Raw genomic sequence first — 26,564 nt, 5'->3', positions numbered from 1 at the left:
CAGGCACATGATGAGGCACTCAAGCTCTCAGTCAGTAGATATGGCTTGTGACTAGGCCTTTGGAAAGATTTCCAGCCAGCTGGTCAGTAACTGTTAATGAAAAATGTTTATTTCATATCAAAACCGACATCTTAAAAAACCAATTAAACCCAGAAGTATTACAAATATTTGTAAAAAACAGTAAAACAACATTATTCTGGAGGTAAACCTTTGCTTTCATTCACATTTAATGTTTCTCTCCTTGTTTACATTCATTGCAAAAAGGTGAGTAAAGTCAAAAATAAAAATCATAATTTAAAAAAAATGAAAAAAAAGAGGGGAGAAAAACCTGAGAGACCTGGGGTTGTTCAGCATGGAAAATACTTTGGGGGAGACCTCACTGCAGCCTTTTAGTACCTTAAAAGGACTCATAAAAAGCATGGTGGGACTTTTCATACAGGCAGACAGTGACAGGTCAAGCAGTAATGGTTTTAAACTAAAATTGAGCAGGCTTAGATTAGGTATTAGGAAGAAATTCTTTACTCAGAGGGTGGTGAAGCACTGGAACAGGTTGCCGGGGGAGGCCTGGACGCCCCATCTGGATGCCTGGCAGTGTTCAGGACAGGCTGGATGGGGCTCTGAGTGACCTGACCTAGTGGGTGACATCCTCTCCCACGGCAGGGGGACTGGAACCAGGTGATCTTTAAGGTGCCTTTCAGCCCAACCTATTCTATGACTCTATGTCATGCTAAGTTTGCACATGGCAAGTTTGCATCAGGTGAGCTCAACAGAAGGATCAAGTACAGTTTAGCCCTAGAAGTAAATGAATTTTTCTTTCCTCAGAAAACTCTGTACCCAATATCAGGAGTTGCCCAAGGTGTGTGACTGTGTGCTACTGAAAAATTTCAATGAGGAGGAGTTAATTCACTTTCTGTCCTTTCCCTGGCCTCCAGCCCAGGGAGTGTCTGACAGCTACTCCTGCAGATTAACAACCTACTTGCCTCTAAGAGGATGTGTTTGATAGCAAAGCATCGTATTTTCTGAAACTTCCTGGAAAACAACGAGGTGAAATGCTTACCTGTAATTGATAATCATCCCTCCAGCTGGGTTTCTCACTGTGCTGCCCTTCAAAAAGTCTTTGGATGTTCCTCTCACAGGTGGAGAGCAAAGGACTAAATTACACTAGAAGTATTTTTGTCTAGATATACAGACATATGTAACTGTCAGACAGATCAAGGTAGGTGAGATGCTAAAAGCTTCCAGAAGTTTTCAAGGAAAAGAGAAAGTAAAGGAACCTAGACCTTGTCTTTAAAAGGGAAAAAAGTTATAATGTGAAAATTCTATTTGCAGAAATAATTCTGTCAAACATAACACCATTCATACCTACATCATACCAACTGATCCATAATACAGATCATTTTTTTCAGCTATGACAACTTCTCAATCATTCAAATTCTGTGACACCAGGATGCCACTGTCACACTGAAGCAGACAGAACATGATCCAGTTTTGACCATTTGTAACACAAACCCAAAATTTGGACCTGTGCTGAGCCCTTTTTCAGTGCTCAAGAGCTGTTTGTTAACATATACCCAAACGCTACAAATTACATCCATCACTAAACACCTGGTACAACCTGAGCAACCAAAGCAGCCATGGGCATCACTTCTTCACTGTCTTCCAGCTTGACCATATGGTTTTTCAGAAATGCTTAACAACACCCCAGTTCCTTTTGCCTTCAGCTCATCCCCTGGAGTGAGTTACCTCTGGATATGTCTCTCTTCATTAGCTACAGAGGAAGTATAAATGGACAGCCTAGAGTGATCATCTGACTTCTAGATGCAGGTGTCAGGAGGGGAATCCTACCCTCTGTCTGACATAAACAATCCTAGCAGGTTCCCCAGCAGGGCAAGTGAGGCATGTTGTCCCAGAAATGAAATCTGATGTCAGCCAGCTGGCATCAGATGGGCCCTACAGAATGTCCTGCTGCAATGCCCACTGACACTGCTGCAGTGTGTGAGCACAAGGCAGCAAAAACCTAAAGGGATATTGGCCTGTCTTGAAAAAGTAATTTCATTTTATGTCATGACACTGCGAAGTAATTGCGCTCAAAATAACTGGTTTTACTGCCTAAATACATTTTTAGTACTTGAGCATCCAGGTGGACTCAATTGTGCTTGCAATTGTGCAGACATTAATGAGGGCCAGTAAATGACTGAGGCGGGGAAAGAGAACAGTGCTGCACTCCTGGGACACAGCCTGACACACGGAGCAGAGCGCAGCACAAGCTCTCAGGAGCCTCAGAGTCTAGACCTGCTCAGCATGGAAAATGAAACACAACTGTTCTCTATGTCTTTTACAAAAAATAATACTGGCTGAAATCTTCAACAAGTGTAAACTGTCAAGAAGCAGGATTACAAGCCAAATTCGGTCAGCTTTTAAGAACAAGAACTTCCTTCCTGAGCACCTATTCTGAAAGCAACATGTGAAACAGCATGAATATAAGCAACACTGGAACTGTTAAAAAATACATTAAAAATAAATTACTGAAATCCAGAAATATTATTCTGATGGGCTAAAGCACACTTAGAAGTTATGTTTTTATGTCAATAACTGTTTACAGGACCATAGCCTTAATTCCAAAAGCCATTTTCACTCTTCACAGAAGTTTTCATAAAGAAATAATGTACAAGGCACACTAAACACTGTTGGGCCAAACACATTCTACAGTTTATTACACATATTACATTCTTAAATAAAAATGCGTCACATAACATTTTTGCATAGATATCTTACAATATACCAATTTAAAAAAGAATTATGAAACAGACCAGTAACAAAAATAAATTTTTTCTTCATTAATAATTTTGTAACATTAACATACCACCATCATATAATACAAATAATATTTTTAAATCTTAAGACTTTTTGTACAGCAAAAAAACTGACAAAGTAATATATTTATATATATATATATATATATATAAAAAGCTTAAAAAAAATAAAATGTCAAAAAAAGGCAGAACTGAGGGCTACAAGATTGGGTACTTCTGTGATATATTAGAAATACCAGAGTAGGCCTGAGAGAACGTGACCGAGGGCATCTCCGAAATGCACTTGTCAGACACATCTGGTAAAAGAAAAATTATAGTGCAAAATGAAAGTCCTTCAAGCAATGTTGTTTGTTTTTTTGTTTTTGTTTTTTTTTTTTTTTTTTGGTTTTTTTTTTTAATAGGGAGCATTCATACATTTTGTTGTTTTTGTTGTTAAACAAAATTTCCCCAAACAAAAATCTAATGTGTGGTAAAGAGTAAGAAAAGTTTCAAAGAACAAAAGGGAAAACAGGTTACTTTGAAAAGCAAAAAAAAAAAAAATCTCAGCCTGCATTATTATTTTTTCAACTAGATGAGCAGACATGCCAAACTAAGGCCTTGTTTCTAAGAGAAAAGCTCTTATGGTTTATATGCAGTGATTTCAAAACCAGGTACTTAAACTGGTGCAAGAACCTTCCTGTAGAGGTATCTTAATTAGTTGAAGCATTTCTCACACTTCAGCTTAACTGCATAGGATGCCAATGCAAACTTGATCCAGGCAATCACATAACAGGTGCAGCTACAAAGTGATTTAGCTAGACTGATTTTAATGTAGGACAGCTTCCCTGGTAGAGACATGGCCTTGGTAACAAAGTAGTGTTTAAACCAGTGTTTTGATCTACTTCCAGAATCTGACAGGTCTGGGGACTTAAATACAGAGTGATGGGTAAAACATATGTTGCAAAACATAAAGATCAGCCCTTCAGCCATTCAGGCCTTCCAGGGACTGCATGTTAGCTTTTCATTCCCCGACAGCCCAACAATAAAGGCTAAAATTCCCATGTTTCTGTCCATTCTAGTTCCCTTTAGTGTGTACATGCGAAGCCCTCATCCCCCTCCCTTCCCACCTCCCCTCCCAATCCCCAAATTTGCAGCCTACTCATTCACAGTACACAGCAACATGTATTTCCCAGCACTGTTGAAAACTTTCCTACAGAAGCTGACATGATTCCTAAAATGCAGTGGCAACAGCAAGTGCCCTCCTTAAATGAAAGCAATAGGCACAGTTGGCTACTACAAACTGTAAGTCAGTAGCTCAGTTTGCTCTTCTGTGTAGTATATACAGTGTACTGTTGTACATCCACACCCACACAGAGACAGGGTGGAGAACCTGTTTTCTGGCAGTATATAGAAGTTAGGACCAAAGCACTTAAAAATAAAAGGTAATCAAAGCTTTCATTTTGAAAATCACAGATTCCAACTTCAATTATTACACCAAAAATGCCATCAACAAGCATTAAGGAAAACTATAAAACCCTGTTTCTAAAATGACACCTGCATTTGAAAGTTTTCAGGTAGGGAAACTCATTCTTGAGGTGATAAAGGCAGTCTACTCCCCATCTCAACATTTTTATGCATATAATTTATATATACAACTATACCATTATATATATAACTTATATAGCACAAGTATTCTCAAGACTTCTTCCTCTAAGGGAGGAGGTAATTCTCAGCTTTACAACACAGATCTTAGTACCTGGTAGGCCAGATCCTACAGTCCTCACAATACTAAATCTTGCCACTGAAGCCTGTGCAGAGCTGTGGAGGAGAAAGACTGCAGTAGTCATCCCTAAACTATTAATAAAAAGAGACTCAAGTGTGACAAAAGGAAGAAAAATATCCAAGCTTGATCTGGAAAAGATCATTCATTAAAGTGTAGTTTAAATGCTAATGAAAGACAGGCAAGACTTGTCAATGCTGGGAGAAAAATATTTCTGTTTTTTCAAGACAAAGTTAAATAGTTACTGTCAAGCATTGTTTTTCTTTCTTGGTATGTAGATATCTTTACAAGTGCAATTCTATCTGAAATCAGCAAAAAGTAGTTTAGAAGTTCTGGGTTAGAGCATTGCCCAGGATATGAAAGCTCAAAAACAGTCTCACTGGATGGAATGACAGAATCTGCCAAGTCCTGAATGAAATCAAGAGTAAAAGCCCTTGATCCACTGAGTGCTGGCCTTGTAACATTAAATTATTTACAACGTTTTCCTCTTTTTGTTTTTTTTTTTTAATTTAAAGATTTTGACATACATTAAGAGAAGAGGAAGGGAAACACTTAAGGAAGTTGGACTTCATCAGCTTTGCCAAAAATTCCAATTACCACCTCTTTTGTATACAGACAAATAGTGTGTTAAATAGAGGAGCAACCTTTATATTAGATACAAACCCCAAACTGTCTAGGGTCAGATAAAAATGAGGGAGAAAGCCTGATTCTGTAGATATCAGAAAGGTCACAACTAAGATATACTCAGTCACTGCAACAATCATATTGATCAACTCCATTTTAGCTGCACACCCTGGTGATTAGTAACTTTTTTATGCCTGAAGTTAAAACAATTCTGAAAACAAGGACTGAGGGATCCTCTTGCATTCAGATATTCAGATTCTTCTTCCCTGTCTGTGTTTGGTCAGTGCTTCCCATGCATTAAGTGAAAATGTGCTACCCCAAGAAAAACAGCAATTCCAAAAAGTCTGAGGAAAATAAGAATGAATGAAAAAAAGGTGTTCACCCTTGTAGAAATATGTTGGCTTAGAATTCAGATCCTGGAAACCATTTCTGAGACATCACATGGGTCTTCCAGTCTAGCAAACTTGTTTCCGTAATATCTGGCTGTGACACATATCAAGGTAGGATATTGCTTCAAACTGGTTTGCTAAGGATTTGGGTTCTTTTAAGATTTCTTACTCTCTAGGTCTCCCTCATGAAGAAACTTTATAAAGTTTAACAAGGATGAAACTCTTAGAATTCAAGAAAAAACCTACAGTCTGTTTCATCAGCACAAGACTATGAAGAAGCAGAACCAGAAAATATTTAATAAGTAAAAGCTGTGAAACAAATCATAGAAATACAGAAAAAATAATATTGGAAGGTACTTCTGGAGGTCACCAAATACAACATTCAACCCTTTGTTTAGTGAGATCAGACTGCCTCGTCCAAGACACTGAAAGAATCTAGAATTTCACTTCAGTTGCTAAAAAGAACAACTCAGAGACAATGAAAAATACTCTGGATTCTGCCATCCACTTTAAGACCAATCTCTATAAAATATATCTGATATTTTATGTTGCTCTTTATCTCCTAAGGGGAAAACCAAACAGAACAAAGATGCACTGAAGTGCAGTTTTAGTGTAAGAAGTGACTAAAATACAGCATCATGTGTCTTCATATTTGATACAGTACAAATGAAACAATATATTTTTTAGTTCAAAGTGAACCATCAATGATCATGTTGAGAAAAACCGAATCTTGCTAGCCAGGGCTCAAGCTGGTGGTACAGAAGTCTATTTTTATAAGCATATTTTTATGCACAGATTTGGCAAATTTGATTAGAAAACTAATTATAACAGTGCTTCCTAAATTATTTTTATTGGTCAGTTTTCAAAATAGAATCTTGACTTTAAGTTGTCTCAGATAATGGAAAAATCCAGAATAAATATATTTTATCAACACTGTCACATACAAAGCATATCTTGACCTGGAATATTCTGTCTTGGTCTCCCCAGTCACGAAAATTATTGACATATGGGAGCAAGTCTAGCAAAGATTCACCACGGAGGCAGTGGAACACGTGATGGATGAAGAGAGGCTGAGAGACATGATGCAGCCTTAGGAAGAGAAGGGTAAGTGTAGATCTTATTGCTATCTCCAAATACCTAACCAAGACCGTAGAGAAGTAGCCAGACTCTTCTTGGAGGTGCACAGTGGAAGAGGCCTGAAAACAGGTTTGAACATGAAAAATTCCTACTTGACACACAGATTTTTGGATTATTTTTTTTTTTACCATGAAATTGGTTAAATATTGGAACAGCTTGGACAGACAGATTGCAGAATTTCCATTCTTGAGGATATTTAAAACTCAGCTGAATACAGTCATGAGCAACCAGCTCAAGTTGGAGGTTGGCTAAGATGGCCTCTGGAGGCCCCTTTTCACATGCAGGATACTATGATTGACTCTTCTGATCCAAAATATTATTTAGCTAATCACAAAAACTCACATTTATTTTAGTTGCTTCCTCTGTTTACACTATTTTGGGAGACTTTTAGGTCAATCTGTTTTCATCCTATAGTTCCATAACCTTGGAAACCACTATCTGATTTTCTTATAATGGCTCCTCTTTTGCAAATAGGCATAAATCTCACATTGAAGGAAACAAGGTAAAGCTTCTCCTTTCTACAGCTGGATAACTGTCCTCAACTGTCACCAAATTTATGGGTTTGCTTTCAAGAAGCCTTACACAGAGCCTTTCCTCTTTAGTCTGATTCTACTCATAATTTACAGAGAGAGAACAACTGTACAACTTTAGCAAGGAGACACAGGCCCAAAAAGGAACTAACTATGACAGACTACACAAGTTTGAAGTGTACAGCTTAAAATATCCGCAAAGAAACAAAACTTGTCATTGCAAAAAAACCAATCCTGGAATGTGTCACCCTTTATGCCTTTCCAAAATGGAGACTCCTTCTATAAAATACCAATGTTATGGTTCAGAATTTTAATAATGACTACAACACTTGCATATGAGCACCCAAAAACTAAAGTCAAGAGATTGACTGGGTACACCATATATACAGCTGAAAAATATCACCCTTTTCAAACATAAGAGGTGGTTTCAAAGCTCACATTTTGGCTTCAGAGTTGAAGACCTGCTACAAAGCCTGAGAAATTTGGAATCTGCCTTTTACACCCCTTTTTTCTATGTTTTTTAAGCTATTTGGATCCAGGATTTAGATGTAGGCCTGCCTTTTGAACAAAGTAAAGATATATTTCAGCATTTTTTTCCCTTGGGGCCCTTGTTCTGGTATATTTAAATAAGATGACAACAAGACTGTAAATGACAACTGGAACTAAAAAACAGTCTTGCTTGACTTTTTCCAATTTAAATAGAGCCTGGTGCTTAAACCATCACTTAATAATTAAGGTTTGTATACTACTGATAGCACGCCTAAAGGCAGGTGTGTTCAGAGAGCAAATGAGGATATTTATGCAGGTTCACAGCCAATGAATATCCTAGTGGAGAATTTGAGAGCATAAATTTTAGGACACTATGGTAAAGAAATTCTAAGATTCTCTTATACTTTTTTTTTATCTAATGCACTCACTGGATGCTCTACAGTTTCACACAGCTGAGGTTTCAGTTCCCATTAGACATCTTCCTGAGGGGCAGCAGAGGGGCAGCACCAGTCTCTGCTCTCTGGTGACCAGTGACAGGATCCAAGGGAATGAGATGAAGCTGTGTCAGGGGAGGTTCAGGCTGGACATTAGGAAAAAGTTCTTCACCCAGAAGGTGATCAGACACCAGAAAAGGTTCCCCAGGTAAGTGGTCACAGCCCCAAGCCAGCCAGAGCTCAAGGAGCATTTGGACAACACTCTCAGGCACATGGTAGGATTCTTGGGATGTCCTGCGCAGGGCCAGAAGTTGGACTTGATGATCCTTGTGGGTCCCTTACAACTCAGGACACTCTGTGATTCTGTGATCTGGCAGGATGCTCTATTTGTTCCAACACAAACTGGATTCTAGGGCCCTCAGTCCCAGTGGAACAGCTGGGTGGAATGGCCATAAGAAGTATGCAAATACAGAAGTAGAGAAATACGAGATTGTCAGCAAGCAGTGCTCTGCAATTTTTAAATGTATACATATATATATATATATAAGCATATATATATACACATATAGAGTATAGTTAGTTTTAAATCTTTGGAATAAATTCAATTTTTTCTTCTCTCTCTTTCTGTCTGACTTTCTTTCACTCTCTCTCATGCTCTTATCATGAATATTACATCATTGCCCCTAAAAGATGGTTAGATTTTGGTCCATATTTCATGCCATATGGGCCAGACATCGTATTTCCGCCCTGTCCCCAAAGTGTTCAGTTGACAGTCACAGTGTTTTGTGAAAACTGTGAGGAAAACCAGCATCTTTTGAATAAATTCAATCTCTCACTGGAACCAAAGGTTGCAAAATGCTGAGAATTCAAGTGCCAAGGATCCCGGTGACGGCTCTTAAAAACATCTATTGAGTTTCTTGTTTGCTCTTTTTTCCCCTTAGAGTACAATTTTACCTCCCAGAACATAAATTAAGGGAAATATTTAACAGTCAATGAGTCAAAACAGTCAAAGAAGGGCAGTTGGCTAATACATTATAAAAGAGCAGCAACCATTTGTGGACCACGCGCTATTTTGTTACATTTCTAGACACATCTTGTAGGGATGGTCCGAGAATATACAAAATATACAACCTAATGACCGCCTGCCTGCTTGCATAGGCCATTTTCATGGTCCTAAATGCAGTCTTTGGAGTCAGGGCCAGTGCCAAATAGGTTCAAATACAAGTTATGGCAATACATTTTTTTAGGTTTTTTTTTTTTTCCTTTTGTAATGAAGACTTTAATCCACTTTGAGCCAAAGAAATCAAATTATCAATATGACAGAAGGGTGAGCATGAGGCCTCCACTTCTCCTTGATGATTCACACCGTAGGCCAAAATGGGCCTCTAGGTTAGTAATACTTTGGACCAATCATTTGGAAATGCCTCACTGCTGTATGTAAAATCCAATCCCTTCCTTCACCGCTCACATGGTTACATTTTTTCATATAGGAGTGGGCTACAGCATCAACTTGATGAACAGAAAAGCAGGACTTTGATATTTTCTTTAACAGGCTAACGCTGAATGAAGCCATTGTACTTGGAAGAGGTTCTTGATTTCCTACTCAGAGACTGGAGTAGGATTTTTGGCTTGGGGGTTGTTTTTTGTGTGTAAGAGGCTCAACAAACAAATTTAAATTAAAACGTCTGCAGGTGCTCTTTACAGAAACAAAAGGCTAATGTTTTAAATTGGTTAGTAGAAGAACTGCAAGAAAAAGCAACATAATTCACCACTAAATCATTGTGGGTTGTGGCTAATCTGCTCACATGATGTGGAAAGAATCCTGTAGTCATGCCTGTGTGGCCAGTCCCAGACTGATATCCAGGTGAAGACAAGGAGTTCTGAAGATCACTTGTTTGTGGAGAAAAGAGAAAAAAGGTTTAAGCTTCCAAACAAGCTTTTAAAGTTTTTTGTTCAAAAAATAAACAAGAAGTCCTAGGTATGACAATAAGGTGAGGCTTACAGAGATATTAGGTGCTGTATCTCAGGGGTTTATCCCTTGGCTATTTAGCCATCATGGCAGCAGCTTCCAGAGTCCCTAGTGCATATGTTGTGCAATTGCCAAAAAAAAAAAAAATTAAAATAAAAACAACCAACAAAAATATAATCCTCCATGAAGTCTACATAAACTCAGGCCAAGAAGAGGATGTTTGTGTCACAAGTGTCACTCCACAGTCTACTGCCATTAAGGCCACTGGTATTGACTTAAAAGGATCTCAAAAGCTCAGTTCTGGGAAGAAGAACCGAAACCAAGACAGGTCAAAGTGTCTGTGAGAAGTCTGATGCACTGAAAATTAGGAATTCTCAGAGAAAGAACAAAAAAACCAAGAGGTTAATTTTGGCTACCAAACTGGGATTTGGTTTTCTAGGTCATTGTTTTCCCCCCATCTATTTAAAAAGAAAGTTAGTGCTACAAATATGCAACTTCAAGACGACATATTCTTCTACTGAGTTGCACTGAGAAGCAAGTTAGATAAGCCCCTCTTACTGCCGTCCACCTGCAGGGAAGCCTCTTCTGTTTTCTTTGATTTCCACTGGCAAAAACAGGAAACAAATCCAAGAGGGATGAAGTACTGTAAGTAATTGTTCTTTTTCACTAACTTCACCTCTACACCATTTCCTCGCCTGCATCTTCTCCCATCCAGCTGGGGCAAGGCATAAAAGAACCAATGAAGGTACTGAAGTGTAACTGGAGCATGACACTGTGAGCATGTGGTCCCTGTACAGAGGGTTACACGGGATCAAGGTCTCTTCTCCTGTAAGGTAGCACGTTGTAACTTGAGTTCCACTTTCATCTCACAACACTTAGCCCAGATGACATCCATGTCAAGCTGGCTGATATTTAGATGTGTCTCTTCATGTGGAGGGCGAGGTGATCCGACCTGGAAAAACACCTGCAACATAAAGTAAGCAGGAAATTAAATAAGTACAGGACTTTGAAAAACAGGGTTTCTGCTCCTTCCTTGTTATGTACAGGAGAAAATACATATCCCAGTTTAGAGACATTCCTTGAGCTATCCATGGATCCCCACCAAAGCCTGTGTGATCGACCTCTGTGACCACAGATAGGCAACTACCCTGGCTCTTCAGCACCTAAAGAGATGACTTTTATACCTTCCCTGTTCCTCTCCCTCTCACTTCTTTCACTGAGTCAGATATCAGGGAAGAGTGCTCATCTATGTAGCTGTACTATAAAACCAAATATTTAGTATGCATGTGTTTGCATATTAAAAATAAATAAAACAAATCACTTTCATTCAGCAACACCATTTTTAAAAATACCAGCTTTCTCAAGTGCCCACTCCTTGCAAAAAACACCAAAGAATGATGCTAGTTTTGAAAGCTGAATTATTCTCATTTCTAACTCCAAACTGGAAGGAAATCTGGCTCAGAGCTTGGAGGCTGACAATCCATTTGGGTTCATATCTCTCCCTTCCTCTCAGTTGGGAATCTGGATGGTAATATGTTGATTCTGATGAATACTATCTCCCTGAAGGATGTTGACAGAAGATATTATGCCTATTTTACAAGAGTGAGAATTGAAAGACAGAGAAGGCAAGGAAGTTGTAAATCACACAGGTGTGGTAAAACCAGAGGGGAAAAAAAGAAAGCCAGGACTTGAGATTTTAACTTCTGTTCTTTATCCACAAAGACTTTTCCATCTCATAATAAAATCTAATGTTTTGTCATTCTGAACATGTAGCTGGATCCTGATGAGACAGACTCCATGGCCATTAGCTATGGGATTGAAAGCACCATCACAGTGCCATTTAAGATACTACAGCACCAGCAGCAAACCACAGGAGAAGCAGGCAGTGGTTCTGGCTGCTACCCCACAGCTCTAAAATGGAGCCTGTCACAGTGGCAGGACTCAGACACACTCAGAAATTAAACTTCTGCTGGAAACTTCAGCTGAGCATTTAAAATCAGGAGGTTTTCAAGTTCCCTGCAAATTCTGGCTTACCTTCTTTCCACCTTAAGCCACAAGATACTTTTTTATTTTAAAAACATACAAATACCACACCAACCCCCATATACCTGTGGCTTTTGAGTAACCTGGGTCTGTAGGCTCCAAGAACACCAGGAAAAGCTACTTACAGAACTGATTTGCCTGGCATGTCTTTTCAATGCTCCACAGAACTAGAGTATAAAGCAGCCACCAATAATGGTCTGAAGAATATCCAAATGGCTTATTGTAAGAATCAAGATAGCTCATATATGGGTGCTGAGTGTATTTTTAAAAAAGCAGTAGTTGAGTGTTTTGTAGTTTTCAGAAAGAAGAAGCAGAAGAACAAACTGAACAACCCCCCCAAAAAGCCAATAATGATAGATAAAAAAAAAGAACAGTCAATCTAAACACTCAAAGGATAAACACCCTAAGCACAGAAAGGCTGAGAAAGAGAACTATGAAAATGAAACTATTTTAAATAGTTAGGGGACCTTTTCTGTCCTGCTGAAGTATTCCACTGCACGTTACACACAGGGATGAGTGATCAAGTGGTACATTTTTAGGACAAAGAAACCTGATAACATCTTTTTCTTTTCCACAAGAAAAGTCATTTACTTCTGTGAATGAGCAATGAGCATAGCTCTACTCAAGTCATCTCTTCTCTACTTGCAGGGCTTACAAGGGAGTTAATACCTTCAGAAAGTCAAAAATGAGACTTCAAAATAGGATGGAGGAGGCATTCCCCCAGGGTCCTACATGAGGCACAGCAAGGCACATGGGAATATGATATGGACACTGGGCTTTCACCACACCAGGCTCTGCACAGCTAGAATTTTCTAGCCCTAGAGTGACAAAATACATCCTTGGACCAACGTCTCTCTCATCAGTCTGAAACTGAGAAAGCAGCATGCTCTGGCTACAAGGGCTGCCAAAACAAAACAACAGCTTGAGTGGCTGCCAAAAAGACATGCACCAGCTGGCACTTCAGTCTAGGACTAGTCATAAGACCCCCACCCAAGCACAGCTTTTCCTCTCCAGTTGTCTCTTTTACAGATGCAGCCCAGGAAAGTGTATGCTGAGTCACACCATAGCCAGATCTGTTAAAATTATAGATTCAGTACATTGCTTCACATCAGTAACTACCATATTAGCACCCATAATATTTTTATAGGTAATAAAATGGTGCCATATTTGCTAGTTTATAGCTAATAAAGTGGTACAATACTAATTCTTCACATTCTCCCACTGACTAATTTGATTAGTTCTATCTCCTGGTAAGGCTGCTGGATGTGGATATTTATTTTCCACCGTAAAACAGTCCATAGAAAATTTTTGCAGCTAAATCACACTGTCAGAAAGCCTATTGATTACTGGACACACTTCTTTTTTTTTTTCTTTCTGGGACTAGAGGCAGCAGTGGAAGAGGCTCCACAGGATAAGCTGTCAAAGGAAACTACTCTTCAGAAATCAAGGAACAGGGGCTTGCTGTTCTCTAGTCCTGCCCATGGCATAAGAATTTGCTTTGCACCTCTGGCTCTACACCTCTTTCAGTTCCAGACCAGCTCTGCACATCACACGTGGGCTATCACAGCCTTCTCTGTCATCCCCCCTCAGTCTAGCTCTTCCTAGAAAGAACAGTTTATGCTAGAATAAGACACTCTAATTATAAAACTCATACAGGGATGTGTGATACACAAATTCCCTGCTCCCAGACATGATTCCTTCCTTTCTCTTTTTGCTCTATCTCCTTAGCAACACAATACTGCTTGGCACTGAAGGCTCTGAAGGAGGAAAAAGGGAAGGTAAGTACAATGAGAGAGAATATATTACTCAGCCATCTTTCCTACCAGCTGTGGATTTTCCACTGTGGGATGTGTTCATTCCAGCTAAGTGCAGTCTCAGCTTGCTATCCACAAGGAAACCATGAGCACGTGTGCACATATGCAGAGAGGAAAATGCATCCCAACAGTCTGGCACTAAGCTGCTGTCTCCTAAACACCTATTTATCCAGAACCAGCAAGTGCCACTACCCTTGAAGTGCTGAGGGCTTGCACTGTGTGAGGAACAACCCTAGCCTGTGTTTCTGAAGAGCAAAATTCCTGGGGAATGCTAACAACCAGGATAACCCTGGCATCCAGAAGGCACTAAGGACTTTCCTGGGGTGCTTTCCACACTTTAGCCTTTTCTCCTTTCTTTCCTGCTGCCACAAAGCCACACACCACTTGCAGTACATATGATGTTACTCAAAGCAGTGGTAGTTTGCCAGCTATGACTAACAATGTGATCTGTGGGCTGCATGGTGTTGGGATAGGGCTGGGACAGCAGGAGAAGAGAATCTCATCTTATCTCTTTTGTTATAAAATTCACTTATACACAGAGGACACTAATACTCCTTTGACATTGATCAGAAGGTGAGAGACATAAGCACATCTAAAAACAGTCTTGGAAGGGAACTGCAGCCAGACCGTGTGAACATCATCCCCCTCTGCTATCTGAATCACCCCTTCCATGCTCTGTTTGCCAAGATAGAGCCTTCAGCTCTGAACAACAGGCACAGGATCTGTGCTACATCAGTGTTGTTAAAACAGCTCCAATCAGCTCCTTAAAACCTAACAAGGCAGCATATCTGAGAGAGTGGCCACAGCTTCTGTCGATAATGGGGAGTGCAGTAAAGGGTAGCAGTTCAAATACAGAGAAACTGTTCTCCAGCTAGAACCCTGGCTCAGGAAGGCACATCTTTAAAAGCCTGCTTAAATGGCTAAAGGCAGTTTTGGGCTCATGTTTCAGTGCTTATTTGAGGTGACCTCTGCAGTAGGTGGTAGCAAAGAGGCCTGAGAATGAGAAAAGAATGAAAAACAGTAGTATGGCAGAGTGGGGTAAAAGAACAGGTACTGTCACTCTAAAAGCTTCTAACAATTAACTGGGGGAATAAGGACAAATCTGCCTCCTATCACCACACACAAATAGTACCGGCATAGAGTTTAACAGTGCACAATTCTCAGCACTCTAAATTTTATTAATAATGTTTTCCCTTCATCTACAGATTCAGCAGAAGAGCAAAAATGCATTAGATGATTACAGGAATATACCTCTTGACTGCAGTGACTGAGTTTGCTGCCAAAGAGAAAAGCCAGGTAGAAAGGGATAATATGTGGAGGGAGAATAATGAACACTTAACAAATGGCTGAAAGAGAGCAAGGAGTTGAAAATACTAGCTGTATTTCTCTAGATCTCTGCTAAAAACATTGTTTGTTTTCTGACACAGAAACCCTAGGGCTGTATGTGTGTGTGTGTGTGTGTGTGTGTGTGTATGTGTGTGTGTGTGTATGTGTGTGTGTTTGTGGGGCCATTCGAGGAAAGAAAAGAGAAAGGCAATGCTTTACATTTAAAACAGAGGATAGAATTGTTCGCATTTACAGAAATGCTTAAAAAAAAGCAGAACTGCAGAGGTCCCTACTTGGCTTATCCTGTCCCTCATTCTGAGCAAACAAAAGATGATCCAGGGATAAAACAAAAGATAATCCAAGAGGAAGCCCTCCGTGGGGGAAGGGGGATGGGAAGAGGGGAGACAAGGGCAGAAGAGCACTTAAGGAGATGAAGCTCTTGGAAAGGCAGGATGTGAAAATGATCAAATTTCCTTCCCATAAAAGGATGGGGTCCCTTGTTTATGTCCCACACATCCTCTCTCCACGCATATTCTCTGTTGGTCTGGTGTACCCACAGGCTTCCTAAAGGCTTTATTGTATTACAAAACGTTTCCTTATCACAGTCGAGAACCTTAGTGCTGCATTAAAAAGATGGGTAATTTTCTTAAGCCTCTTTTAAAAATATATATAAATAGGATTAGCTGGATAACATGTTCAGATGCAAGCACATTATTTGATTACTCAATAGTGGATCCAGGTTTCACCCAGGGCACTGCCAATCTTCAGCTGGGGGGGTGAGTGGGGGAGAAGTGCTCATTGTTCGATCCTGTCAGTGCTGTCAAGAGTCATTACAGGGGTAATTGCTTTTGCTCCACCCTGATTTCTTATCAATTGGGATGGGGGATGTGGAGAAGGGTGTTCTTATGGTTTTGTTTCTAAATTGAAAGAACCCAGCTTTCAAAAACACTCAGCACCAAGCAAGGACGAGCAGATTTTTCAGAGCAGCTCAGTATTTACTGGAGCAGCTGGAGCAGCGAGGCTGCAGAAAGGAGCCGCGGTGAGAGCTGCAAGGGCGGCTCTGGCAGGAGCTGCTCACGCACAGCGCATCCCCGAGTCCCGGAGCGCTGCTGCTCCTCACAGGCTCCTCGGGAACCTGGCCCTGCGCACCTGTCAGGCTTTCACATCTGGGCCCTCTCACAATGAAGGTGCAGAGTATCTCCCACTTCAAAGAGATGTCAAGAGCGAGATTTAAAACTGTAGGAAAAGATTCACTAATTAGCAGGAATGTGCAGAGATCATTATTTTACACAAAACAACCCCATGAACTTGAACGATAAAATATGTCTAAATCACTCTTGGGCTTTTGAGAACGGTGCCCTTTGTTGTCTTTTCTTTAGGAGCCCTGGACTCAGTGCTGAGAAGACAACGATCATACAGAAATTGAATTGATTTTTCCCTAGAGGTTTCTTACAGATTTGGGCCACTTGTGGCATACAGCCACACACTCCTCATTCCTCCTGCCATACACCAATGTTTTTGTGAGGCCCACTCTGCCAAAATGTGGGTAGGCAGTGGTGCTTGGGCTAGTCCTTGAAGCAGAGCAAATAGAGGGAGCTTTGCCTTTGTGATCACAGCAGGCTTACAGGATCAGGAGACAGAAAGCTGGGGAGATGCCTTTTGGAGAGGTCCATCACTGAAATGGTCTAAGGCCCTCTGGATGTCTTCTCTGCTTTAAGAGTATTAACAAGACCTGCCCTGTGAACTGAATCCTGTGCCCACAACAGACACCAGCAGGGTTCAGTCAGGCCTACACCTGATCCCACATTTTGTTCTGTGCTGTAGGATTAGACTGCTTAGGAAGAATTCCCCATCTGCCAGCCTGCCTGGCCACTAAGGCAGAGAGGACAGGAGCTGAGCAGAGGGTCCCTCCATGGTTCAGGGACAAAGGCAGTGGGACAGAAGGGGCCTCTCTGCTGGGAGCCAGGTCTCCTGTCTCTGGGAGCTGGCAGCTCCATGCCAGCCACAGAAGTCCACAGGTTTCTTGAACACCACGTTAGGAGCTGCATTACCTGTCACAATGGTTGCATTTAAAGGGCTTTGCACCCGTGTGCTTTCTGTAATGCCTCGTGAGCTCGTCGCTCCGTGCAAAACGCCACTCGCACCCTTCCCACGAGCACTTGTAAGGCTTCTCACCTGCAGGGGGAGGAGAGAACAGTCAGCGTGGCACAGCAGCATTATGAGCACTCAACTTGATAGCCCCGTGTCCTCCCACCCTGCCTCTAACCCATTCGAGTCAGTCAGCCCTTCACACAATTCACAGTCAGCGTGGCATGCAAATAACTTAGGGTTTGTATACTGGTGATAGTTCCAGTCCAGATTTTACCACAGCTAAAATTCTCACACAACCTTATATCTTGTTTTTACCCCTTGTGATTCTGTTTACCCCTTGTGATTCTATTTACCTCTTGTGTGGCCAGACTCACATCTGCTCCCCTCAAGCATTCACGACTGCTGTCCCCAAGGACTGCACCTTTTTTACTTGCTTCTGACAACAAAATCTACTCCTGGGACCAAGAAATTATGTGAGAGTTTGAATTGAATTTCTTTGAATTGGCTGGTCCTTCAGGCTTCTTGCACTACCCGTTCATCAGCTGTTATTCTGCCCCAAAATATTAACAATACCGTTGAAAGCAGTGAAATGGTGTAGTGGTAAGACGAGAGATTCTCGTCTGTTGGTGTGAGTTGGACTCAATGATTCTTGTGGGTCCCTCCCAACTCAGGATATTCTATAATTCTATGCTCATATCTAACTATCTTCTAATGCACATCAGTCTCTGCAGATCAAAATCTGCCATAGTGTAACATCTGTGGAGTCATTAACACCTTCTGATGAAGAATCCCAAGTCATGACTCCCTTTTCCTTTTCAGTGCACATGCATTGGTGTGCATTCAAATTTAACATCTCCCCACACAAAAAATGCTCCAGTGCATCTCCTCCTATAGAAACTCCATGTCACTCTTCCCCATGCATTCAGTTGAGATAAAAGTCAGACAAGAAATCACTTTCACTACCAAGCTTTTAAGTGGATTATTACTTATTTATTTGTTCTTAAAATTGCTAAGAAGGTAATCTTAAAAAACCCACCAGGGCCACACTGAGGCTGCAATCTCTAAGACCCCTCTAGGCTGGTCACATGAAACAATAATTTGACCACAGCAAAGACACAGATAGCTATATTTAGTGTGTCTATTCAGCAAGTATAAGAGTGAGATCTGGATATGGGAGACTTATGTATATCATGATGATGAACTGGAGAGGCAAAAAGAGCAAGAAAAGTGAAAAGGGAAAGAAAAATGCAGCAAAATACCTGGAAAAATCCTGTTCTCTGGTTTATTTCTGCAGACTTCTTGCTGCACAGTGGTCATCTGCCCCAGACAGAACAGCAGAATGGGCTGAGACCTCAACTGAAGTTGAGCCATTTTACTGGCCTTTGAAAAGTTATTTTGCTCAGTAATTCAATTAAAGGATTCATTGGGATGAAGTTGTGAAGAAGGGACAGCAACTGGCAAGACTACACCAAAATATCCATTTATCCTACAGTCCCTGAATGAAGAAAGGCCATCCTGGATGTCCCTGCTGTGAGTCACAGTCCCCCATGGGAAAATGCCCAACAGGACAAGGGACTGAGCCAACAATAACACTGCCCCACTTAGAATGCGCCTGCTTGGTCATTTCTGCAGACTCACCTCTTGTTCCTTTATTTTTTGGACAGGATTTCTTCAGGAAAATAAGAAGTTAGAATCTTAGTGAGCAAGGTGCTGGTGTCTTGTTCCTGGGCTGGTTACTCAACTGTACCTCACACACTGTCAGCAGTGCTGGCCCCACACACTGGAGCTGCAGTTGCAGCAGTCTCCCCAGGCCCTTTGCACCCGACCTGTCAAACAGCATCTGCTCTCCTCAGAAAAAAGGGATTTCTCAGTCCTGTGCCTGTGATGGAGCACCAGTTTGTCTGAACATTTCATGCATTATTTTAAAAAGCTGTCAGTAAACAAGCCTCGATGATAGTGCAGTTCCTTGGTTCTCTAACGCTCTCTAGTGCCTAGCTCAGAGTGGAGACAGCCAGGCAGGGAAACTGCCTTGCAGCACATTTGCCACACACATGCTGCAAAGGAAGTGCAGAGATAACTGCTCAGCCAAATCTGGCAGGTACAGCCAGTCTGAAGGATACAGTCATCTGCAGAGCAGAAGGGCAAAGAAAAAGCATCCTGGGCTTTCTGTGAAACTATATAGGCTACTAGGACAGAGGTGGAGTTTGGCTTGTTAAAATTTGTCAAGAGCTTTGAAAACAGACAGTGCTCTATATATATATATATATATATATATATATATATATATATATATACATATATATATATGTATATAGGTTACAAGAGACAGAAAAGCCAAGCATGATTACTGGTGAACCCACAGAATGACACATATCTCTGTTGCTTGCTGCAGGGGCTCCTCTCCCAAGTGTTCCAGCTTTGGCCTTGCACAGCCCTGAGCTGAGTTTTGTTTTTCCTTGGTAACCCAAGCCCTGTTCAGCAAAATGTCAGACAGTACCTCTCAGGGCTGCAGACTGCACGCTGCCATAGCAGGCTGCCAGTGCACAAGGTAAATGCAAAGGAGCACAGTGACCTTTAAAGCCATGTCAGCTTCAGACAGCTCCTTGACCCAGAGACCTCCAAGAGGTTCAATTTCCTGTCCTCCTGCAGCTACTCAAAAACACAAGAGGGAAGGAGAACAGAGACCTGCCTGTCTCTGCATGTGAAGACTAAAAACAAACTGCTCCTTCAATGGCTGCTGTCACCTTACATGAAGATGAAATGGAAGTGTGTCTTGCCAAGGTGCACATATGTAGAAAGCATGGGAATGAAAAAGGGGGAGAGTCCTCCTACCTCACTACTGGCAATAGCAGGAAGGAAAAATGGGAAGGATCCTTTCCATGTGTTAGGCTGCTCTTCTCTTGTTCAGAGGATTAAAAGAGACTAAAAAGATAGATGGTGAAATCTTCTGCTGAAGGCAATGGCAAAACTCCTACTCACTTCCACAGGGCCAGGATCTCCCTCTTTTTAAGAAATTAATTATGAGCTGCAAATCCAATTAAAAATAGGAACATCATGGAGTTGTGCCACACTGACTTTTTTCTAATCTCTCAAATTAAAAAACACATTCAAAACTTGTGCCTGCAAGCCACACCCAGGAAGGAGGCTCTACTCCTTACTTCACCTTTATTTAACACAAGCATCTATGCAGTCCTTAAACAAATCCATAAATCCACATTTCTACAAACACACTCACCAAAACAATCCTACAGGAATGCTATTAGCCCTTCAGATATACTTTAGGGTTTCAGTCCATCATGACTGCACACTTCTGTGAAGCAGCCTCTCTTCCCTGTGGCTGTGTCCTGTGATCCATACCTCACTTTAACTTTTTCATGTTCCTAGAGCACATTTTATACCCTGAGACTGGGATGCCTGGGGAGTAGGCTCTCTGTTCCACTTCTGTTTATGGCTCCTCACCCAACCGAGCTCTTCTTCTAAAGTACCCCCAAAGCACATTTCAGTACAGTCTGGCCCTCCATCCTCTATTTTATCCAGCCTGGTCCAATCTGGTAACTGGAGGACAAAGACCTTTGAAAATTTATGGGAAACATGCAATAGTGAAGCTACAATTATATAAAATCATAACAAAAAATCCATCAGACTTTGACAGCCCTGAAATCAGGTCACTGTTCCTTTTGTGACTAAGATGAATGCAAGACTAAATATTAGGCCTCTAGTTACAGAAATAAACAAATTATTGCTACAGCTTTTTCTTGAAAGCCAAAAATTTATCATTTGGAAGTATGAAAAGCCAAGCACACAATCCCATTTACACTCCTGTGGCAAACACACACTAGGTTTCCAGCAAAACATGATGGACATAGCTGGGCTGGTTCTGTAATGACTACCACAGTGGGATTTGGAACTTCTCCCTCCATTTTCCAGCCTTGGGAATTCTTGGTGCTCTAGATATTGAAAGCCAGCATCTGACCCTGCCACCTATGGCATTGTTTTTCAAGTTAATGGGGAGGCAAAGGCATGGGTGGGCTGTGACACCTCACACCCAGACAGTCTGGAATTGGAGGTGAGTTCCTCTGCTGTGATGGTGCAGGAGGCCAGGCAAGCAGCTCAGCTGCACACACCTGTATCTTTGCTCTCCAGCCACAAGCCAGAGAACATTGGGTTTTTGCTCCAACACATATTTAAATTATAAACCCTGTACAAACCTTCACAACAAATATTTCCTCACAAAACACAGCAATGGGGATGTTGTCTCTTCTCAAGATCCAGAGACCCCCTGTCCTTGCCACCTACATCCCACAGCACCCTCTAGGTCCCAGACATATTTCTCTTGTCCATAAAGTAAGGCAGTGTTTGCTAAGACATCTCAGAGAGGCTGTTTCAGCAGAGTAATTAGTAGAAACATTAAGTTACAGGACACAGAGGTACCTACTCAAGATCAGCTGAGGACACAACCACAAAACTACAGCACATAATGGGCACATTATACTTCTTATAGCTGCATTATTTATTGCCAGTCCCAAGGGTTAAAAAGTCATAAGTGCACTCTTCTACAGAAATAATGAGATTTTAAAGAAGAAAACAATAATAATCAGACATCATTTGCCTTCTGCTTTGTAGATAACCTAGGGCCATGGTTTTAAACCTCTCCTTGCAGCCCTGCAAGCTAGGAACATTTATTTTGAGATATAGAGGAAGAAATTTGCTCTCTATTCCCTGAATTTCAACAGCAGGGACTTTAAGAAAAAAAAACCCCTCCAGATTTAGGGATGTGCACAATAAGATCACAGAGTTCCAGTGTGATGGGGTGAAGCCCTGGCTCTGTCCAAGTCATTGGAAAAATGTTCATTAGGCTCAAGTTTCACCCTGTATCTTTATGGAATTGAAAGCAAAGATATTATGATTATTCATCCATATCTATTTCCTTACCTCCCAGGCACTCTCCTGCAGGGCACTTAGTAAAACAATCAAGTAGTTTGAGCTCCCAGTCCTGCAATGAGCTTCAGAGGAGAATCACAGTCAAAATCCCTGCTGATATTTCTCTGTGCTAAAATGTGGTAGTGTCATGGGATTCCCTTAGTCCCTTGACACTCCTTCTTGATCTAGCCAAAAATGTTAAAAGAAACTGAAGGGAAACCCCCAAATTCAGCCTATATGCATATTTTGAAGGCTATTCAAAGCAAAAATTAGTTTCATCAGTTTGAAGAGCTCCTTAATATTACACAGCTACACAAAGCTAGTGTGTGAAAGTGTGTCGCAGACATCTTTTATGAAAAATCCTTTCCTTAGGATTTTTCTTCCTGAGAAGCTGAGAGGCCTCAGGAACAAAATGTAAACAATGGTTATCTGCTGCTGTGGAATGCAACAGGTAGATTTTTGATTGGCCCATGTTGGTTGTTTCTAATTAATGGCCAATCAAAGTGAGCTGGCTCAGACAGAGGGCCTGAGCCACAAGCCTTTGTTATCATTCTTTTTATTCTATTCTTAGCTAGCTTTCTGATGAAATCTTTTCTTCTATTCTTTTAGTATAGTTTTAATATAATATATATCATAAAATAATAAATCAAGCCTTCTGAAACATGGAGTCAGATCCTCATCCCTTCCCTCATCCTAAAACCCCTGTGAACACCGTCACAAAAGTGTATTTAAAAAACAACAGGAAAAAACTAGCATGTGTTATAATCCACTAAGAATTTTTCATATATAGTTTCAAAATCCAAGAAAAAGTTGTCTGAAAGAAACACAAATATTTCCTTCCCTTTTATAATCTGTAATTTAAAAACCATTTAAAATTAAGCTAGTTCTAAAAGTCTCAATTTCTAAAAGTATGTATTGAAAGACACTTTCAGCTACACGTTTCAAGAATGATGTTCCCAGAGAACTAGACAAACTGTAAAATTACAACTGAAAAAAGGGATTAAATGCAATATTTCTTGCATGTATTTTTCCTATAAGGATGCTGTGGGGGTCTGATATGTGTGAAGAATCAAGTGCTTTTTACGAGTGTTTTAATAACTTTCCTTGCTACCCTAAGAGGGTTTTAATGATTTTTCTTTCTACCATTCCTGAGAAACCCTTTTGGGACCTACTGCTCCTGGGCTGAGTAGGAGCATGCTGTTGCAGGAGCAGCAGTGTCACTGCAGGATGAACCCAGGCATCCCTCAGAGGCCAGTGCCTGTGGGGATGCTGCTGCCACCGACAGGAGTCCCTCAGAAGTGCCAGGAGCTGGTGTGGTTTTGAGGGAGGAACAGCCCCCCAGAGCAGAGAAATGCCAGGCAGGCATTCCTAGCTGCTCTGCAGTTTATGATGAAAGTCTGCCTTAGCACAATGAGAAGCCTAATGTGGACCTTCACATTACCAATATTTTATATTTATGTAGCACTCTTCATCTCCAAGGGTCCCTGCGAGCTTTACAAGCTACATACATGGCATGCCAATGAGGCCAAGCCATAATTCTTCTAATTAGCTGAACATCAGCACACAGCACATGGCACAACAGAAAATGTTACTGGTCACTCCTCTCTTCCTGTGTCAAGTGCTATATGAGATTTAATAGAAACATATCTCAGAAGGACGTTTGGGGTTAAGGACCACTGAAAAATGAAATCTAACAAGACAGATCTCCTAAACACCAGTGCCTGTCTTCCCTCATTACATATACACACCTTGTCAAATAGGAGACACAGAAGAGGAGCTGCCCCAGACCTGCTCCCCACTTTCACACCACATTCAGCACCTTACCATCACATGGCTCAGGCAGCTGCTCTGCTGGGGAGGTTACAAAAAGGCTGGTGAGCGGCTGCAGTCCAGAGATCAGCCTCTTTTTAAGATTAATAAGTTCATTTCTTTAGCAAAAAGGAAGAGCAGGCTATTTAATACACACATCCTCTGGAGATCAATGCTAATATCTAAGTGTATGTGCACGCAACCCATCAACCAGTAAAACTAATTACAAAAATCAATTTCAGATACTTTTCTGAGCCTTTCATTCCTCAATATACTCCTAATTGATTTTTGTTGGAGAATAGAAAGTCTAATTAATATTTTTATTATTTAAAAGGAATGCAGAGGAGGGGGCAATGGTGAGTGCTTAACTGGTCCGCCAATGTTTTCTACACAAAAAAAAGAGCAAAAAAATTAAAATTGGCATTTTATTCAGTTTTGCCACCTGCTGGAAAAATGGAAAAGCCTTTGAAAGGGTGACAAAGCACAAGAGAAAAGCTGGCAGAAGACAGTATGGGGCAGAAGAGGAATGTGACAGCATTGTGAAATACACAATGTGAGAAGGTTGTACCTATTTTTAGAAGGGCAGGGATGATCAAGTGTAAAAGCAGTACATTTCCATGAATGATGTACAGCTCCTTTCATCCAAAAAGGTCAGAAATGCCCTTATAGAGAGGTGACTCTGATTACATTTATGTTAGAGATGGGGGAAAAGAGGTTAAGAAGGAGACCCAGTGTCCAATCAGTCTTTCCACAAACTTCAAAGCTCCGGATTAGTTCCTAAGGGCCTTGCCAAGGCTCGTCTACCAAGCCAGCAGCAGTCTTCAGTATGTAGCCATTCAAAAAGAATCCAATTTTTGCAGCATTATGTCTTATACACACACAAGCACCTAACACATCCACAAAGCCCACTTGCCTAGCTGAAAAGCAGAGAAAAGCAAAGCATGTAGCAACATTCAAAGAAATGGAAATGTTCCATTTTCTACTCAAGAGGCTGCATTTAACAAGCACACATTGCCCTCCATACTGAGCCCTGAAGGAGGGGAGGAACGCCCGGCTTTATCTCTTTGGGTCTGAGCACGACTCCCATTGAGAGTGATAAAGCCTTTGCAATGTGCTCCCCGTTCAAACTCCTCTCCACAGCTCCTCTTTGAAGGAAGCTCCTCCGTGGTGGGGAGCAGGGCTGGGGGACAGATGCTGGTGCCAGCCTGAGCACACAAGCCCAGCTTGTGCCCCATTAATTGCCAGCACACCCTCCCCTGGGCCAGGCCCTGGGGACAGCAGCAGAGCAATAGGGACACACGAGCACCCGGCAGCAACACCAGCAGCAAAACTACCCAATTAAACCTCCAGTCACCTAAGTGAGTGGGGAGGGGGGGAGGGAATTTTAAAAAAAGAAAAAAGAAGGAAAGGAAGGGAAAGGAGAAGGAGAAGGAGAAGGAGAAGGAGAAGGAGAAGGAGAAGGAGAAGGAGAAGGAGAAGGAGAAGGGGAAGGGGAAGGGGAAGGGGAAGGGGAAGGGGAAGGGGAAGGAAAAGGAAAAGGAAAAGGAAAAGGAAAAGGAAGAGGAAGAGGAAAAGGAAAAGGAAAAGGAAAAGGAAAAGGAAAAGGAAAAGGAAAAGGAAAAGGAAAAGGAAAAGGAAAAGGAAAAGGAAAAGGAAAAGGAAAAGGAAAAGGAAAGGAGTTGCCTGGCAACAGACAGGCAGAGGCAGCAGTGCAGCAGGTCGGGCCGGTAGCGGGCGGCGGGGCCGGCCCATTAGCGCCCGCATCTCCTGCATTTCGTGCCGGGGTCTCCTGGTAACAGCCCGAGCACGCCGGCCGCGCTGCTGCGCTTCCCCTCCTCTCCTCCTGTTCCTCCCAATCACGCGAGGCATCGCTGTTTGCCCTAATTACACATTCTCTGCTGCTTCAAGCTGCCATTACTTCGGTCCCCAGAGGAGCAGCAAGAAATTTTTAAAAATGTCCTCTAATAAGGGCTTCTAGTTTCAGATTCTGTGGAGCTCTGCAAGCTCAAAGATGCAAAGCAAGGTAGCAGCGGCAGAAGGAACAGATGAAAAAGGAAAAAAAAAAAATCAGCAGCTCACTAGACCAGATTTTTCCAGCACTCTGAAACCTGTTCCCTTCCCTTTGTTTTTTGTAACTCATCTTAGAGAGTGGGCAATGAGATAGCCTTTAAGGGACATGGCGCATATTTACACAATCCAGAGCAGTGTATCAGAGATGTGTTCCTTAGAAACCTATAGTTTAGGTCAAGAGTTTCTGAGAAATTCCAGACTATAGATAAAGGCAAATAGATCAGGAAAAATATGAGATACATGTATCATGGACTGTGTTGAGAAATGACAAAAAAAATTTAAGAGGAACAGACTCCCTTTTTCCAGATGCTAACATTTTTTATGGTTTTGCTCCATATTTTTGCTAA

General features: G+C 41.4%; 1 protein-coding gene across 1 annotated transcript in view; it reads right to left on the bottom strand.

Annotated features, from left to right (window-relative positions):
* Positions 1-5,858: 5,858 nt before the first annotated feature.
* KLF7 (KLF transcription factor 7) overlaps positions 5,859-26,564 on the bottom strand; it is a 62,355-nt gene continuing 41,649 nt past the window's right edge. The window contains exons 4-5 of the mRNA XM_059476506.1: positions 17,379-17,502; positions 5,859-11,108 (exon numbers count right to left, since the gene is read on the bottom strand). Coding sequence (XP_059332489.1) covers positions 11,057-11,108; positions 17,379-17,502 — 176 coding nt within the window. The 3' untranslated portion in view covers positions 5,859-11,056. The remainder of the gene's footprint in view (positions 11,109-17,378; positions 17,503-26,564) is intronic.

Source organism: Ammospiza nelsoni, chromosome 7, assembly GCF_027579445.1.
Source record: "Ammospiza nelsoni isolate bAmmNel1 chromosome 7, bAmmNel1.pri, whole genome shotgun sequence".
NCBI classification, from domain to species: Eukaryota; Metazoa; Chordata; class Aves; order Passeriformes; family Passerellidae; genus Ammospiza; species Ammospiza nelsoni.
Note: the sequence above shows the minus strand (reverse complement) of the source record. Positions and strands in the feature narration are given on the sequence as shown.